The 19,666-nt window shown below is 36.9% G+C and overlaps 1 protein-coding gene across 10 annotated transcripts in view; it reads left to right on the top strand.

Annotated features, from left to right (window-relative positions):
- The window catches only part of ERC2 (ELKS/RAB6-interacting/CAST family member 2), a 401,773-nt gene that overhangs the window by 105,674 nt on the left and 276,433 nt on the right, over positions 1-19,666 (top strand). For all 10 annotated transcript variants that reach the window (XR_010028823.1, XR_010028829.1, XR_010028825.1 and 7 more), the window contains exon 7: positions 13,106-13,273. Coding sequence is in view for 1 of the 10 variants with exons in the window: in XM_063164669.1 (XP_063020739.1) it covers positions 13,106-13,273 (168 nt within the window). In the remaining 9 variants the exon portion in view is untranslated. The remainder of the gene's footprint in view (positions 1-13,105; positions 13,274-19,666) is intronic.

Below are 19,666 nucleotides of genomic sequence, written 5' to 3'. Positions count from 1 at the left end.
GCTGCACTATTTAGCATAAAAATGCAAAACATCCAAAAATCATTTGCCTTGCAGTGTATAGAAAGATGGTTTTAGTTAGTCTTTAAGATGTTTCAAATGTTTATTCTACACAGATTCTCTGAGAATAGATCCAGAATATATCCAGTTACAGAGAATTAGTAAAGATATTGTAAATGTTGAGAAAATTAATTAAGGAAAATATGCTGCTTTATGAATTGCATATTGAGGATTTTGTTTTTCTTTTCCTTTAACTGTGTTAGTAAGTTAAACACTTCAAAGATATTTGTTGTAGTGTCATAATCAGGTACCTGCCATTAAAAGCTAAAAGAGAAAGACTGGAAATTTTGTGTGATGTACAATTTTCTGACTTGCTCTCTCAACCAGTGTCGTGCTTGAGAGAAATCCTGAATTAATTTCTTTCTAAATGAGACAGGAAAGTTATAGACCAGTGTTGAGGGTTGCCACCCAGTGTTGAAAACTTGACCAGGGCAAGGCTGCTCTGTTATTTAAAGACTGTATTCTGTACAGTGAGGTTTGATATATGATGTACATTTTCCTTTTTCTAGAGCTGTACCTGCAAACTCACGATCCTGCCTTTGTTTCAAAGTTTCCTCTTTTTCAGTGGCTTAATGATTTTTATAGCATATGACCTCTAGGCTAATTAAGAGCATTTTTGTGTTCCTTTCATGCTTGATGTTGTTTAACTCACAGGAGAAATATGAATATATTAAACTAGCATAATTTTTCTATTATTAATTGTAACCAGCAGTTGTGCTGAAAAAGAACCCTTATTCATATGTAAAATAATAGATTATGTTAAAGAGTGGGATTACCTGAAGTCAATCTTTTGTACACTTTTAAATGTTTTTGGTGCAGGAGGCCTGTTAAGGTCAAGGCATTTTATTATTCCTAGATTCATTTAGTCTGATATGTTCCTAGGATAACGATGCCAATTTAGATCTCTAGACAGGTACTTGGAATTAAGATGTAGAAAATGAAAAACCATCCAGTTAAGAACATACTTAATGGTATAATTTTAGTGGCTGAAGAAATTAAATATTTAAACGTGTACATAAAATTTTAAAATTTGTATGTGTATGTAAAGAAATCGCCAGAAAGTGTGGAGACTGCTTTATTTTGTCCCCGTGCTATCAATTTCATACTTGATTGACATTCAAAATCACATCTATATATAATTCACTAAATAATTTTTTCAGTCCTGTGTTAGGTCTTGCAGTCCTGTGTAGACATGAATGAGGGTAGAAGGTTATGTTTCTCTTGCATAAATAATACAAAGGTTTAGAAAGTTTCAGTTACAGAGGCACTTAATTGCATCTGCACAAGTTTGCAACCAGCCTGGTGAGGTATTACTGGGGGTATAACACATGCAGGAAGAACAAAGGCTGATTTTGGTGTCCTGAATTTAATTTTCAGGAATGATAGGTATAAACTCCCCTGTTTTTTATAGAAGAAGAAATCAGAGGCTAATATACCTATGTATTCAAAGATATGCTTTTGTAATGCAATGTGAAGTAGATGTAAATTTAATAAATTCATTAGATTTTACATAGTTGCTGTTACTTGCCAGCCAACTGCTCTTCACTTCTTAGAAAGCATCTTTACTAAAGGGGTACTTGGACACTAAATTCTTTAAGACATTTTGGCAGCTGCAGAAAAAAGTATTAGGACTTTTTTCACATATCTTTTTTAACTTACTGGTTTGAAAGGTGAGGGTTTTCTGGGGGGTTGGTTTTGGTTTTGTTTTTTTGCTTTGTTTCCACTTGAGAGATACTCTTATATGTTGATAAATACAATTAACTTTGCATAGTGCAGTGCAGGATCCTATGTAGTTAACATATGCTAAACTTTACATTAAGATTCCTTTTGTGCCCTGGCATTGTCTTGTTTCTTGAAATGTATCTTTGTTTTCTCAGTCTTTTGAGGAGATTGAAAAAAGGAGCAGAATTTCACCCACATGCAGAATTATCCATGTCTGGGAAAAAGATTACTTTCAGAATGCTTTCCAGGAAAAGAAAAACAGATGAGGAATAGTACTTTATTTATTTATTTACTTTTAGAATTTTCTTAAAGGGCAGATTTATAAGGCTCCATGTTAATGTCAGCTGTCAGAGATTGGGGAATGAATTTTCATACTCAGGTTTCATTCCTGTGACTAGTAAATCTGATTTCATGTAGCCTTTCCTTCTGTGTTAAATTATTTATACTCTGATTTTTTTTAGCAGTAATATTTGTTTATACATGAATATGCCTATACATGAATATATATGTATACATATATGTACTATATATATATAGACTAAAAAGAATAAACTGAAAATATATCTACTATATACACAAAACAGAATGTTATGAATGATAAAATAGTGTTTTTAGATGAATTTTTCTTCCATATTTTCTGTAGCATGTTTGGAAAATAATTTCCACCATTGTTTGTGTCTTTATACTTAAGGATAATCTTTGTTGAAAGGGTTGAAATCCTAGAAGATTCAATCCTAGAAGTATTTCAAAGACACACTTTCAAGTCTAGAAACTTTCAACGGGAGTATTTTGAACATAATCAATTGAAAAAGCAAGAATTCTGGTGATATTTTGGAACAAAATCCAAAGTTTGCAACTTCATTGGTAACATAGGATTTAGAACTGAATTTTACGACTCCCTTTCCCAGACAGGATAGCAAACTTGAACAAATTGTAAAAATCCATTTATGTCTAAAGCAAAACCATATTCTGATTATTCCCCTTTGGATTTGCTATAAAAGATTATTTCTCTGGTGTCAGTAAAAGCCTTTTCAGTTTTAGAGAACCACTGTGCTTCCATTTTGGTTATGAATTTGGCTAAATTAGGCTAAAGCAGTATATTTTTTTGATAAGACCACTAATCTTTAAACAACAGATGTACATAATGCCTAATTTAGCTGAACCTTAGGAAGGCTTTCCATGCTGTACCATGTTCAGGTGGGACAAGAGTGGTAGAATTGGTAAAATATTGGCTAACAGAGGAGCAGTGGAGATAGCAGGGAGAAGAAAGATCAGGTTGGCAAAAATATTGGTGAAACATCTCAAGACCTGATACTGCAATGAGGCTTATTCCATATTGCCATTGCTCAACTTGCCAGAATTTGGAGGCACTCATCTGAGTTTGGGGTCCCTGGTGATGATCCTGAATTCTGAAGTGAGAAAAATGGATCACCTAGGGTAGTGCAAAATGCAGGATTATGCCCCTCTGGACAAAAAACCCCAGAACTTTTTAGTATAAAGGTTTAGGTAAAGGTAATTGTGTGTTAGAGGAATGCTGTTAGTCAGCAATAACATGTGGCTGTAGAAAATTTGATAATAAAATGAACTCTGAGATCTTGTCTGAAATGCAGTCATCCAGCTTCAAGAAAGATGAATTCCAGATAGATAGCAGAGAGGAAGAGGAAGGTTAGGGGGATGATCAGGAAAATAAAGTAACCTTCTTATGATGCAAAAAAGGCTCAAATTTATCATTGCATTGTGGTTTCATTTGCAGGAATCATTGCAGCCAATTCATTTTGCTTATCACTGTTGTGAACTGGTGACATTTTTCCTTCTTTCAGCTATGATATATTGGCTAAGGAATAGTAATTTCCAGTTTAAGGATGAAAAAGTTTTTAAACAACTTTGATTGTTTACATGAGATCATCTGACCGGACCCTAAATTGCTTTAAAAAAATCTTGTGTTTTACCAAGGTAGAATTGGCAGTTTATGCTCAACATCTTTTAGCTTAAGTGTTATATGACAATTTAGTATTATTTAGATGTCATACTCTGGTATTTCAACAATTTGAGTTTGTTTTGTGCACAAAAATATGTAGAGGTTTCTTTCTCCTGGCCCCTTAAAAAATGCAATCTATTTGTTTTTACATTAGAGTTCTGTTCATGCTTTTCTCACATTTGCTTTTTTGAGGAAACAGAAGGAGGGAAAGGTTTCATTCTGAAAAAAATTATTTGAAATGTCCTTTTTTTTTTTTTTTTTTTGCTTTTGCTCAGCTGAACTTTTGCTTTGAGATTTTGAATATGGGAAACTTTTCACAGGCTACCAGAGAAGGAGTAAACTGCACTTTCTAGGGGCATTGATGAGATTTTTTGCATAATCTTTATAATAATACTAACAGAAGCTGGTCTGCTCTGTAGATGCTGCACATCATATTGCAGGTTTCCTTCCAACCTGCTAGTACAAATTATAATAGCAGTTCTTTATTGTTTATTAGAAATCTTGAAAATATTTCACAAGTTTCTGTGGGACAGCTGTCATTATGTTCCCTTGGGAATTTTTGGAAGAGATCTTGCTCCAAAAGGTTTTTCCAGAAATTGCTCAAATTTCCTGTTGCCCTGGCTCTAGACTCCATCAAACTATTTACTTTTTTGTGCCTTTGTGGCATGGTGCTCCTCTTGCATAAAAACACTTTTCAAATGTGTTAACAAAATGTTGTTCTCTTGCAGCTAAATAGTTTCCTCACTTCTCTACTGATTGTTTCTGTTTCTTCATTATGATATAAAGTAGTGGTTTTATTTCTGCAGCATATTTTTCCTTTTAGCAGATAGTTCATTGAATCAAGTAGATAAAAAAAGCCTCTGCAGGACTTAGAGGGTCTTGGAAATGAGTTTAGAGAGCTGTGGGTGGAAGATTTTGTTGTGAAGAGCCAGATTTGTCTTGTGCTCAGCTCAGTTGAGGACACTTTATTCATTTAGTCCCCATATCTTGGCTCTCACTCTTGGTTCTTGGAGGTTGCAGGGCTCTTTCTCTGAAAGTGGTTTTTGGGAGTTATTTCACTGCTGATTCTTTTCCTGAAAGCATCCCTTACATATCTGACAGTGTGAGACCATTGCTGTGATAGGGATTGTTTTCATATCTGACTTCACATGGCTTGTTTAGTGTCAAGGCTGTGAGGAAAGCAGCACTTATCAGTTTTGCTTTATCTTGCTCATGCAGATGCTATTCTGTCCTGAGGAACCTAGTCCCAGATGGAATATAATTGTGGTAAACTAGTAAACCTATAGCTTCCAGATGAATAATAAATAAATGCAAGATCAGATCTTGTCATGTCTCTGACTTTCTGCTAGATGATCTGGCAGACGGGATTCAGTAAAAATATTTGGCAAGGTAATCTCTGTTAGAAAGTTAGGCAGCCTGCAACTGAAACTTGTCTGATTTCATTTTTGCATAACTTTTTATTTTTAATTTACCATTTAACCTCTATTGATATCACTGTATATATGAAAAGAATGAAATTGTTATTTTTATTTCCTTAATTCCAATCTCATGCACTATTATGCAGTATTTTTTGGGTCTCATTACTTGCCTTAAACTATTCAAACATTGAAAATATGAGGTGAAGGTCTAGAATTCCTGTGATTATTGAAGTTCTTTAGAGTAAAATACCTTCTCCAGTTCTACCTAAAATACCTAAAAAATGTTACTGCAAAGGTGAGATAAGTAAGGAGTTACCAGTTTGGAATCTGAAACAGTCCTTTCAGTCTTTTGACAGAAGTCTCTCATGATCTAAGTAGTCTTTCCTTGTCTGGAATTCTTATCACAAGCCAGCACAATCTCTGGAAACTAGTTTGGAATTCTGTTTCCAGCATAAAGAAAGAAATATTTTCGCTGTGTCTAGGATGGCCAGAACAGTTGCACTTTTGTTTGAGCAGGAGCACAGTCTGCTTTTTGGTTGAGGTGCTTCATATCAAAAAAATACCAAGTCTTGCCATTTTAATAAATAAATAGATGTGATAGATTATTTCACAGAGCAATTACTTAAAGGGCTCAGAATATCCCTGAATTTCATCCTGCTCACATTTGCAGGGGAAGTAAGCAAGAGGGCTGCCTTGCCTTGCCTTGCATGGCTCAAAAGCCAGAGGCAGTGGGAAAGTTCTGAGTTCTAGAAGGGCCCCAAGGACTGAAGGTTTGGCTTGAGGGAAGCAGAGCTGTAACTCTGCCTGGTACTCACGGTCCTCATCAAAGCCGCTGATGTTTCCTGTTGTCCAGGAGATTATGGAGTCTGGCTCTTGAGAGAGAGGACTTTGAGCTGTTGTATTTGGAAACTTTTAAAGGTGAATTTTTAATTGGAGGGATTGCAAGTACTTGAAGCTTATTCCCTCTTGTGAAAAATGCAGCAGTTTTCAAAGAAAAGGCTGTAACCTGCTTTCTAGAAGAATGTGGGCAGGAGAGATACAGGAGTCAAAATGCTGTATTTCATGAAGAAAATGCTGTGATGTATTTAAAATAAGCAATATATGTTTAGTGTATTATTTTAACCTTCTCTCTGATTGCCATATTCTTATGAATAAATGAAAATAGTGCCCAAGTTGTTTTATGTCACTCTGTGAGCTGGCTGTAGATTCTGGAAGATAAGTCTGTAGTTGAGCTGATTGCAGCTGGACCTGCTGATGTAGGAATATCTGATATTCCAATAGCTGACACAACCAGGTGATCCAGTTTCAGAACAGGGTGAATCATGAGATTCTCCTCTGTGAGATGTGTCACTCAAAAGATGTGAAATTGAGAGAGAGGATGAGGACGCAGCCCATCCCTAGAAGCCACAGCACAGCCTCTCTACCTCAGCTGGAGAGTGGTTTTACCTACAGGCACCTCCTTTCTTCTGAGTAGGTTACAAACATAAATGTACTTTTTGAAAATCACATATTCATTGCTATGTCAACTATTTTTAATTACTGAATCCTACTAGTAAAGAAAGTTAAACAGAAAACCAGTTCATGTAAAAACTCTATTTTTACCATATTTCAAATTAATGGATATTTACTGATGATTCTTTCATGGAATTCTACACATTTTTTTTTCAGGAAGCAGTTAAATACATTGGCTTGACTTTAAAAAAGAACACCATGACTTTCTTATTAACTTTCTATTAACCTGTTACAGTACAATAAAATTTGAATGTTACTGAAGACAGAAATTTTGAAAGTTAAAAGCTTCCAAGATTGGTAGTTTAGTAAATTGATTTTAAGTATTTTGAATTTATAACTATCATTATGTTGCTAAATAGCATTGAATCTGGAATGACTGACTTCTTTTTGCAGTAATTCAAAGGTATTATGATAGCTATAGTTTTATAGTGAGCATAAAAATCAGTGAGGAAAATTCAATGAGGTAAGGTTAGTGCTGGAAGTTTTATTAACAAAAACTGTAAGAATTAGCACATGAGTTACAGTTCCCATGTGTTTTCCAAAATTTGCTGGAACTAAACTGAATATTAAATTCTGAACTTTGGACTAGTTGCTTTAAAGCACTTAATTTTAATGGTAAGAATAAGCAAGATATAAATTAGAATAAACCAGCTGGCAGGCAGTTGGCCTTATTGATAAGGTGCATGGGTCAGAATTCCTTGTGGCATATGATGTTCCACAAGGACAAGCTTCCTACTGCCTGAAGGAACCATTAATATGTTGTTTACAATCTCTGGTTCAGCTGAAACCTTTCCTGGTGTAGTTTGACCCATCAGTTAAACAACTTTCTCTTTTAAAGAGCAGCATAATCTGGACTGGTGGATAAGATGAATATAAGAAAAATAAAGATTAATTAGTAGAGCTGCCAAAGCTGTTGAGGATGAAGGCTGGGGAGTTTATGAAAATTATTGGTGTCATCTTCAAGGATTGAGTACAGTGATTTTGAGGTGTTCCAGCACTGGGTGCTTCTCCTGCCCTTGTACTGAAGGAGCTTGTGACAGGGATTCTGTCAGGGAAATGGCAGGAGTTTGTTCTCCTGATGGGAGCAGCCAACACTGGCCTGTGTTAGCAAAACATCCCCTGTTGCTCACTGTTTCCCTGGACTACAAAGTCCTTCCCTTAGGTCAGTTCTTAAATACTGAAGTTGTAGAAATAAATAGTAAACTAGATTATACTTTAAAGAATATAAAGCATATAAACTATCAGCTGAATTAAAATGTGAACTAGAGCAACTTAGAGCATTAGAGGGGTGAGAATGTTGTTTGAGATAATGCCTGAAAGTGGAATTTTCTTCTGTGAAGTGAAAAAGCTGGCAAGCTCACTAGAGTTTCAATTTGGAACAGAGTGTAAAGGATATTAACTGTACAAAATTCAGGTATCTGCAACTTCAAAATGTTCTGCCTTTTCTGCCTTGAATTTTACATACATCAGATGTTTTTGATAGAAATGAATGTATGGCTTTCCAGGTACAGCTGTTGCTTTGAAAAAGGTAATCTTTATCACATCAGACTAAAAAATGAGGGACAAATATGATGAAGAGGTAGTTTTCATTATGTTTTCTTATTTTAGAATAGGGGTTTTTTTGGGCTTTTTTAAAATGGCTCTGGAGGGTACAATTGGGACACATGATATCCTTTCTATACTTGTAGTTCAGTTCTCATATTTGCAAAAGGACCCATGTGAGAATATGCTGTCTGTACTAATAATTCAGTAGTTCTGTATGGAAAATCAGAGTGACAGCTCTTTTATTCTAGGTTTAAATTGGTTTTCATAGTAACAGCTTAGAACTTCCCCAAGATATATATGGGTGCACAAACACAGGAACTAAGATCTTTAATAGAATTTTTTTTTTTTTTTTTTGAATCAACTGAAGGTTTTCCTCAAAAGATGGCTGCATAATATACTAAAAGAGCAAATAATAGCCCAGAAAATGTCTATAGGGCTGTGGAGCCTGTAGTGATGATGATGACAAAGGGGGAGAATGATGGTGCAGAAGGGAAGGAGCAGGACTCTTGGGCACAGAGGTGAATTTTGGCTGCACTGTGTGCAGGAACAGGGCTGGCTCAGGAGGGGATTAACACTGGGTTGCAGTTTTTTCTCATTACCCCAGCTGTGGTACTACAGCACACTTAGGACTTCAGCAGGACCTTCAGGTTTAGTTTAAAAAAAATACAGTCAAACATTTGCTTTAAATGTGTTCATTTATGATAGTAAAGTAAATAAATCTTCACAGTGAAACACAGTAGTGCTGCTTCATGTTTTACTTCCCCGTGGAGCTCCTTAGCACTAAACCACTTTCATAAATGAGATATGTAATATGGCATCTAAGTTAAACAGTTAACAGAAAGGAACTTCAAGGAATAGATATCACTACTGAAGCTGGTCATGAGTGGCGGGTGATGACATGACGATTAATAAAGTTTGACTTTGGCAATTTTTGCCACTTACATGAACTCTTTTTTTCCAAAAGTATAACCCAATTCTAAAGTTTTTACAGTGTGTAGTATGTTTCCAGAGCAAGTGACAGAGTTTATTGTACTAAATAGTAGAAATAAGTAGCTGCTGAGGAAAAAGAAGTTAGACAAAATTAAAAAGCAATTTACTTAGAGAGGGGTCTTTGAAATACTTAATGTGTTAGCTATCAGATCTGGTTTTGCTTTATTTTTCTTGAAAATTATGGTGTTCTTCAGACTGCCAAGTTTTACTAGTAAATATACTGCAAGAGATTGGAAGAAATAAGTCAAGGACTCTTAAAATGAGATAGTGTTGAGTGAAAAGCCAAAGAGAGAGATTTTGTGTACAAGAAATCCTTATCTTTTCATATATATATATATATATATATATATATATATATATGTATGTATATACCTATATGTATATCTTTTGCTGTAAAATGACCTGAATGTAATTTCCTTTCAAATCATATTTTAAATGCTTTAGGTGGAAAAGAGGCAGTAACAAAATGGAAGACATTCCTCATGGTGTGCTGGCATGCTCCCTCTAGAGTACTTCATTGTTGTGTTATTTTTGGGAGATGTGATTTCACAGAACCATTTTCAGGGAAGAGACAATTTCTTACATTGGAAAATTCGCCCTGGCCAAAAATGAAGTAGTATATTTTGCTTCTGGTTGTCCACAAGATGAGGACCTGACTTAAGAGCATTTTGGTTTTCTGCCATCTGGAGGTTCTTATTTGACTTACGAGATGATGTCATACACACTTAGTGCTGAGCAGATAGGGAAAGGTCGCCTGCAGTTCAGGCTGAGGTAGTTTTGTTTCCTATTGGGAGAAATGTAAAAGTCTTGGTTTGTGGTTGCTACAGGCTGAAAGACAACTTTAGGGAAGGAGAAAATGACTGACATAACTGATGTTCTCCAAACCTCCACATGGCACTCCTGTGAATAGAAAATCAATCTGCACCCCCAAGACCACCCACAGTATGAGTTGTCTGTTCCCTCTCCCAGGCTGGCACTGCTCAGGGTTCTGCCTCTGCTTTCAGAAGGGCTCCTTGCTGTGAATGTTAGTTTGGGGATGATAGACTTATTCCATCAAAATACTTCATTGTGCAGGTGGATTTTTGAATTAAAGTTCTCTGCTGTATCAGCTTCAAAATGAGAAGATGTAAGAAACTAGATATGTATTTGGCCGATTTTTTTTTCTTCCACCCAAGGCTGTGGTGGACATACTGTGCTCTTTCCTTCCCAACTCTTGCACTGACCTTGTGTGAATATGGGTTGAAAGGATTGAGACTCTTTGGCTGTTTCTCAGTGCAAGTGAAGCTGCACTTTGGTTGTGTTTTAAAGACTGAAGGAGGATTTGAGTCTGAGAAGCTGGAGTGAACAGGAGCTCTGCTCCTGTTTCCCACACAGGTTGTCACTGGGCATTCAGAGCCATTTGATCATCCTCTGCACCCTCCTTGTGCTCCCAAGTTTTATTGCCTAAAATCTCCCCACTCCTCAATTGAATTTAGAGAGCCATGCTCACAGGGTCTGTAGGAAGAAATTTCTGAAGAAGACTGAGAACTGTCTCCTTGGCCCTTGGTGCTGGGACTGGATGGGCAGAGCATAAAAGATTATTGACTGAGACACTGCTGGGTTCAGCCAAGCAGGACAAGCTGCATCAGACCTGTGGAAGCTGCTGAGTTTTCCCAGCCATGGGGGAATGGTGTCAGAGCTTTGTTTGTCTGGGGATCCAATCACCTCCAGCTCCCTTGACTTGAAGCTTTGGGCTCCTGCCTGGTGGCAGCTGGGAAATGAGCCTGGCAGTGGCTGATGGGGAGAGCTGCTTTTGCAGAGCTGCTCCAAGGTCCTGACGAGCTCCTCAGCTGCAGCTGGAAGGCCCAGCAGAGATTTCTGTGATTTGACTTCAGGGATTGCTTTCAGCCGTGAAGCAAAGAAGTGATTAAGTATAAAGAAGATGTGGTAATGAGATTCAGATGAGGTCTTTTTTTGTTTATAAAAAGAGGTCTGAAAGCTTACTGCTACTATTATTTCTTGTTTTCTAATTGAAAAAGTCATCTTTGAATCCCTTACTGCACGCTGCTTACAAACTGAGAGATCCTGTTACTGTAATATTGTAAAAAAAGTCTTAAAAATAAAATAAATCTAGTGGAATATAAATCTTTTTTCCAGTGTATAGAAAGGCAATGAGCCATTTTAAAAGCAGGAAGAACATGCATTTTGAGATCCAATAGATCATCTAAATTGGTCCCAAACCAAGTTTTGAAGTGGCATTGAAAATACTTTTGCTTTGAATAAATTTAGTGTTACAAAACTCAGAATATACATAAATATAGATTTGATGATTATTTTGCACTTTGATAGTATTCTGATTAACTAGAGAACAAATTGCTTAATAGAGGAGACCCTTTCTGACTGTTCCATCTGCAGAACTAAAAAATGCTTAGCCTCCATTTATGCCCTTTCAGTTTCTTCCATCTAGTTTTTTTTTATGAATTAACCTTATGTATTTCTAGGAGATTTAAACTCTTGTTCTTTATTTTCTAAAATTTGTATGCTTGAAATTTGGATTAGTGAATCAAATATGTCTCACTTGCCTGACTGCCTGCAGTTGTCTTGTAGATGGAGAATTATTCTAAAATGCCACATCATACATTTTCAATCCAAAGCTTGACTTCTCAGTGGTGAGCCTTGCAGCCAAAGAAAGCCTGTGAGTCCACTTAATGTGAACACCTCATGGTTCAGAGGTGCAGAAAAAGCCTCTGCTCAAGGAAACCTGTCTCTGTAACAATAAATTATTGCACTCCATTTATCTTAGCTCTCTACTTTCCATGATGTTTATTAGCACTGACTGAATTTCGTGGGTATGCGTTTTCTTGTGTTATTTTATTTGCAAATCAGCTTTCAATAATATGAAACTCACAGTGAAACAATGTCTTGGTTTTCAAAAACTTCAAATATGATGAAATCTGTTCTTTTCTCCCAAATATTCCCCACCCCCCAGTATTTTATGCTGAGAGCTGCTCAGCAATTCATTTGTAGCTGCTTTTCTGAACCAGAATATATAAACAGTGGAAGTGTTGCTGAAGGCACCAATACATGTCCAGTGTGATTCTTGTAGAAATGATGGTTAAAGCCAAATATATTCTCTTTCTTTAATGAATTGAGATTGAGATCTCTGCTATTTTATTACTGTTTGAATTGCATTAAGAGAATAACAAATTTGTGTGCTTGAATATTTGCAAAGCAAGAAATGAGAAAATCAAGGGTTCTTACACATTCTGGGCTGTTGGAATTCCTTTGTGTTGTAGATACATGGTTTGGGGTAATTGGGAGAGGGGCTGTGTCTGAGCCTCATCATCCCCAGTGGGCACAGCTGTGAGCAGCAGGTGAGCAGCACTGGCAGCAATGAGCCAGGGAGTGCCCAGGGCACTGCCCAACCACCAAAGGGAGCAGAGGGCACACAGGGGCAGGGCATCAGCAGGAGGGGATAAAAGGCTGGGCTGAGGAACAAGAGAGAGCTGCAGATGCTTGAAGCCTCCTTTGGTGTTGGTTGTGCCTCTACCATCTTCCTGCCACTTTTGGGTTTTGTTTTTTCTTCTTTTTAGTATTTCAGAAAAAAACCTCACCAGTGATGTATGCAGAGTGTTTTGCTTAGGAAAATCCTTGAATATCCCTTATTTTGTTTGATGAGGATTTGTGATTATTGCAGTGAAGAAGTCAGATCCATTTGGTAAGAGACTTTTGAAATAAACACTGGAGAAAAGTGTAACAAGTAAAGCAATGTCTTAGAGTTCAGTTTGGAAAATTACATAGAAGAGAAATAAAACGTTTCTTAAGTGTGAATAAAAGAGTATTAGAAAAAAATATTTTAACGATTTCTATTGAGCCCTAAATATGTTTGATTTACTTGCTGTAGGTTGATGCCTTGCGGTTACGGTTAGAAGAAAAAGAAACCTTTCTGAATAAAAAAACAAAACAACTTCAAGACCTCACAGAAGAGAAGGGAACCCTTGCTGGAGAAATTCGAGATATGAAAGACATGTTGGAAGTAAAAGAAAGAAAAATTAATGTCCTTCAGAAAAAGGTAAGATCACTGATGAAAGGATATGTTGTACAACTTTTGAGGTACGTTTAAAGGAAATGCTCCTGTTTCCTAAAGTGCGTTGCTGTTAATATATTAGAAAAGATGCAGAGAGTCTGTAATAGTAAAATTTTCTAATAGACAATGTCTTGCTTTTATCTGTGGGTGCATTTTTATAGTATCAAATACATACTATAGAAGAAAAATGTTAGATGCTGCAGTTGTCACAAAATGATTGGAGTTAAAGGAAAGTACTGAAACTCTTGATAAAACTTCTTATCCCTCAACATAAGGGATTCCAGTATCCTTATGGATACTGGTTACTACTCTTTCCAAATAATCTAAATAAAATGTGTGGGCCTGCTGAAGGATTGGGATACTGTTTTTAGCCTGAAGGACTTTATTTTCTGGGCGGAGAGGAGGGGAGTGGAGAAGGGAAATTAATTAAATCAATTATCTGCTTTCCTTATGGTCTAAAGACATTAAGGGAGGCTCCCTCCAAGCAGCCAAATTATCTTGTTTCTAATTTTCCACAAATGTAACTGCATTTGCTCTCTTTGGACATGGGATTCAATCCATTATAGCTTTCACCTGGGGGAGTGGGGAGGGAATTTCCTGTAGAGGCAGCTCTACAAGGGCTCTGCATACAGCAGTAGAGTGTTCATTTCCAGATCCTTTTTCTCACACTCACCAAAATATTTATGCTGCCAGGTGTGTACAGTTTTTGTCCTGTGTGTCACTGTTTACCATATAGAGATGCACTTGGGACCATGCAGAGAAATGAAGAAAAAGTTTCTGGCATCATCTATATTTTACTCTTCTCCCCTCCTTTTACAGCCACTCAAAGAATGTCTACTCCTCCTTACTCAATTATTATGTAGGTAGTTCATGTTACTGTGGTTTTCCTCCAGGATTCATACAGGGTTCACATGGTCTAGTTGTGCTTCTGTCTGCAGTTGCTTAAGTACCAAATTAAAAAAGCCAAGTTCTTATTTTCCAGAAGCTGAGAGGGCTGCTTTTTTTTTTTTTTTTACCGGGATGTAAGGCCTATCAAAGCTGGAATATAAGTACTCATCTACTTTAACCCTATTTCTGAATATTTGCCTTGTTAGCAGTGCTGATCATGTAAAAGAAAGCAATCTTCAGGGCTTTTATGCTGAATGCCAACTAGTTTTGGACATTTCTTGAGCATTCTGAAGAATAGAATGCATGTTTTCTTATTGTTTGCATTCTAAAAAAAACCCCAAACCCCTGAACAAACCAACAATTTACAATTTCTCTTACGTCTTGAGGAAATGGTTCAGTAAGAGGAATGTGTATTCAGTGATGAAAATTTTGTAATGAGTAACTGTCACAGAGCTATCAGCACTATCTGTCATGGCTTTGTCCTCAGAAATCTGCAGAAAAAACAATTTTGCTGTTTTTAAGAAATCATGACCATTTTATTAGGGTGTGCAGATGGTCTTGCATCTTTTACACTTGCTTCTTAATGGACATAATCATTCTCAATCTGCTTTTTCTCTCCTCACGAGATCATGGAATAAAATATGCCATGGCCTCATGAGCTCTAGTATGCAAAGAGATAAATCCTGCTAACAGCTGGGTGGAAAATTGGAGCTAGTACTGAACTGATATTTTAAAACTGGAAGTAGCACTTCCAGTAGCATTTTCTGTCTTGAAAGTTTTTATTTCCTTTCATTAGGGGACTTGTGAAGTTTAGTTTTTCTGCTGTGGACTGAATACTGGGTTCACTTAGAGAATGATGAATTTTGACGATTATTTAAAAAAAAAAAAACAAAAAGTATTACATTTACAGCACAAAAGTTATGTGTAGATTTGCTTCTCTGAAACATTTTTTATAACCACATTCTTCTAATGTGTAGATGCTGAAAAATACTAATGCCAGATTGTCACAATACCATTATTATAGTTATAGGAGAAGAATGTTGTATTAGGAAAATAGATTTTTAAAATTACCCTTAGGTCACATTTTCAGATTTGGATCTTTATTTTGCTTGTGTTTCTCTTCCAATATTCACTCACAGATCATTTGACTAAAGAGAAATTTGTTTGAAATATAGTCCTGCTCTGCTCACCCCTCATTTGAGTAAATCTAGAGCATGATGCTTTAAATAATGCTTTCAGGGTTTACTTTTCATGTGCCTGGTGTACAATTCTGAAGTAGAAAATGCTGTATGTCACCAATGCAAACTCAGGCTTTTACATTCACTTGGAAAAAAAAAAAAAACCTAAAAAACCAAAACAATCTCCTTGTCTGGTTAAGACAAGTGTGCAGCTTCATTTTGGCAGTGCTTGTTAGATCATGGCTTCTCTTGTTTAGGGTCCTTGAGCATTCCAGTGTCCTTGGCAGCAGATGAAATCTCATCTCTGGGTCACAATACTTGCATGCAGAAGGGAAGGTGTTCTGGGCCTATTTTTTTTTTCCTCAGGAAGCTTTCCTGGCACTAGAGCCTTTCAGTTCTAGGTATCTTTACTCTCAGCAGATGAAGTTGTATCCCAGGGTGTTCATACCTTGGACAGTCCATGTGTTCTGGCAAAGGGAGCACAGCTTCTTTTGGAGCGCAGGCAGATTGGTCATGTGTTAGTTCAGAAGTATGTTGGACTGTGTATAGTACTAATTCCTAGTACTACAATATTTGTTATTGCAGTATTTTTGAACAGGCCCTTTTCAGGATTTTCAGAGTGTAGTATTGGATGCTGTGCTTTAGGAAAAAGATTGTCCAATATACCTGTTTTCTTTCCAGTTTTGACAATATGCCTTTCCAATTGCAAGCATAACTAAGATAGAAAAGTATTTACTCTATCCTAATTACACTTATTTTATCCTTTATTTTAATCTAGTGATAATTTCATGTTTTACTCCTTTCTGGATTGCATGTGACTTTTGTTTGCCTCCAGTTTTTTGCTCATTGTGTGAACTTCTGGTCACATCTTCCAGTATTGATTTCACTTTGGGATGGCAGCCAGACATGTCTGTGTTGATCATTTAGAAACTTGTTCTCATTGTGCACATACATGTGGGGAATTGAAGGAGGGGAAAGCAGTATGGGCCATTTCAGTGACATTCAGGAGGTGGAACAATGGCTGGGCCTCACAGTGGATTGCCCTGTGTTTACAAATCCTCCCTCATCCAGGACTGCTCTGGTTCTGCTCGCTCTCCTGAAAGCCCTTCTGAAAATGAAGGAAGTGCTTCTAGTTCTTCTGCGGTTCTGTTTGGACATCAGATTCTGACTGCAATATTTTAATGCTTGCCTCCTTTTTCTTCTTTCTACTCAGGACCAAATTTGATTCCCTTGTATTTTTGTTTTCCTTTGATATGAGACTTGTGAATAACCAGTTGTGTTCCTGCCTTCAGTTGTTGATGCAAGATAGATGGCCACATCTCTCTGCACTCAGCCTGAAGTACCTCACTCAGCCTAAAATAACATTTGTTTTAATGGTTGTATTCAAGTAACTGAAGAAGGAAGAATTTGTGTATAGTGCCTAAAAATATTTCTGTCAGTAATAACCTGCAAGTGAGTAGGAAGGAATATGTAACTTGGAAATGTGCAATTTCTAATCTGTATTCCTTCTCTTATATGAATTATCTGCTGGATGGAAAAAAAAATTACAAAGGAGATAAAACCAAACACTGAAAAACTCTCTTTGGAAAGTGGAGCAGTTCCTTCCCTTTTCTGGATAGCTGTCACACTAGGAGGGAAGGACAGTTTCTGTTGAGTGCTCCCTACCAAAGGTGGGGAAGAATCAAACCCAAAACAGCTGTGGTGAGGCCCATGGGAAGCCATAGAAATTAACACAGGCTAACAAGATGCAGAAAATTTGATGGGCTAGATAAGGATCTGATGGTGCAGTGTCCTTCTGTGTGGAGATTTGGGTGAAATTTTTTGACCAAATTGAAAAACTGCTGCACTATTCAGTATAATTTGCAGGCTTAAGGGAGGCCCAGCACTGGAGCAGCTTGTGTTTAGAGGATTTGGATCAAGGTAGATTGGCATGGAGTAATAATAAACTTATGTCAATGTCAGAGGTGCAATATTACTTAATATTTCTTTCTTTTAGAACCTTTGGCACCACTGTTCCATTTTAGTGCCAGTAAAGCTGGGTATGCTGTTTTAATAGCCTTGTTTAACCTGGCAAAGCTAGTCTTACACCTCATATCTGTCAGTTTAGCATGCAGAGGGGCAGACCTCAGAAATCTTTATGTATTTCTTACCAGAACGTTCCAGTTCTATGAATGTGGCCGAGCTGTAGGCTGGGGGGCAAAAGTGCTGAGCTGGATGACGTCCCTCTGCTCCCAAATTTCACCTTGTCTCCAGTAGGTAGAAATGGAGTGTTTTGTCCTCTAGGAATCTACAGATACTTGAAAAAACTCCAGTTCTATACTCTGAAGTAGGAGTCTCAGTGATGAAAACAGTAGCTGTTGAGACAAGAGCAGTGTAGAGGATGTAGACCTGGATCATATTAGGACAACAGCTTGTGGAAATTCTTTTCTGGGGACTATCATAAAAGAACACCAGCTAAAGGGGGCTAGTATAATACTCTGCCTTGACTTGCTACATAACTTTTCATGTAAAATGTTACAGTTTCCATCTTTAATAGTTTAATCTTTGTGATTGATGAAGTGCTACATGACTAAGGGCCTAAACCTACCAGCTAATTAGCATTTGTAGGAAATGTCATAAAGTCTTAGTTCTCATGTAATAATTGCAATCTGTACCTGTAATGGCTGGACTATGCACTTTAGGTGATATTGTCCAGTTTGTGTTAAATTGTATAGCACAATTAATTGGATGCATTGCTGTTGGCTGTCTTCTTAAAAAAAGGAAATGTACATGTGGTTAGGTTAGGAGTGATTAGTGTAAACAAAGGAGTCCTACTCTTGGGCTGAGAAATTTGCACCAGTATTATTGCTTGGTGCAGGCTACAAGTAGAAGGAACAAGCACGTTGCTGATAGAAGATGCCTTTGTAATTTTTTTTCCCCATGGTTGAATCAGCTGGGAGTGTGTTTTCATATTCCCAGGAAGGGGTCAGGGCATGACAAAGGACATTTTTTATTGACTGTGTCAAATTCTATCAGAACACTGTAAATAGGCTGTTGTGTGAGCTGGCATTTTGCAATCACACATCAGAGATCTATTGTAATTCTGGAGTCAGATGATAAATTCTGAATGAGTTGTTCTGCAAAACATAGCAATGTTCTGACCATAGAATTAGGTGTTGAAAAAATATAATTAGGAAGTCTTTGTGGTGTGGCATAAAAATTTTGATGTTACAAAACTGCTATGGTGACTATTAACTTTGGTATTATTTAAGAATTGAATCTTTAATAGTACATGTTCATTTTAAGAGTACAGTGTTCAGTGTACTGAGTATTAGGAAATTGTACTTTGCTGGCTGCTAAGGCTTGTAGCTTTGCCAAATCATGGTATTTTTTCAGAACAGTCTGAAAGTGAAATTGAAACAAGTATAGTCAATTGTTCATCCAGGGTGGTGGTGTTACTGATCCAAATACATTATCAGAAAAATGTGTCTTTGAGGATTCTGTACAATCAAATGCAACTTTTGAACTGTTAGGTAACCACAAATCCCCCTTAAGCCTAACCAGAGCAACTGCTGGGATGCTCTCAAAGTGTGCACAGAACTGAGAACAATGTCATTAAGATCAGAAGCAGGGATCATTTTCATTTTTCTTTAGCTTAATTTCCCATTCTTTGTAACACATTATGGTACTGTTTTTACAGTTTATAAAAGATCATTAGAAATATGTGACCGAATGTACATTCACTTAGTAAAGCCAGCCTGAATTTTCATCCAGTCTAAAACCATAGTTATGAGTCTAGGTCCTTGCACATTGAATTTCAGGATCATTATAAACTTGTCCAGCCTTTCCCTGAATGGATTGTCCTTTCCAATGAATTTGAGACCCACTGAGTCTAGAAGTCCAGAATTTTGTTGTCCTCCCCTCCTCTGTGCTCCATGACCTGCTTGCTGCTGCTGTTCTTTTTCAAGCCTACACTTTAAAAGGAGAAGAGATGCATTACACACTTCTGCTTACTGGCCTGTTTGAAAATGAGCACTTAGCTCTGTAGGAGAAAATCACAAATTCCTCAAGTAGAGTTTCATGAGTTAGGAAATTTAAAAACTTTTATGCGACGCCAGTTCTGTAAACATGGTAATTTTTGAGTATCAGGTGTATTGTAAGTTTTAAGTATGTCTTAAGACTCTCAAGAAGAAATACTGACTACAATTGTCTACACTACAATAATAAGTTATTGTAGATCAAGTTATGCTATGTGGTTTGGAGAGGATTCCTCAGATGATGAAGAGAATGGGACTGTTGAACCCTCAGGTTGTTCATAGCATACACAAGTGCT

This window comes from Melospiza melodia, chromosome 10 (assembly GCF_035770615.1).
Source record: "Melospiza melodia melodia isolate bMelMel2 chromosome 10, bMelMel2.pri, whole genome shotgun sequence".
Classification (NCBI taxonomy): Eukaryota; Metazoa; Chordata; class Aves; order Passeriformes; family Passerellidae; genus Melospiza; species Melospiza melodia.
Note: the sequence above shows the minus strand (reverse complement) of the source record. Positions and strands in the feature narration are given on the sequence as shown.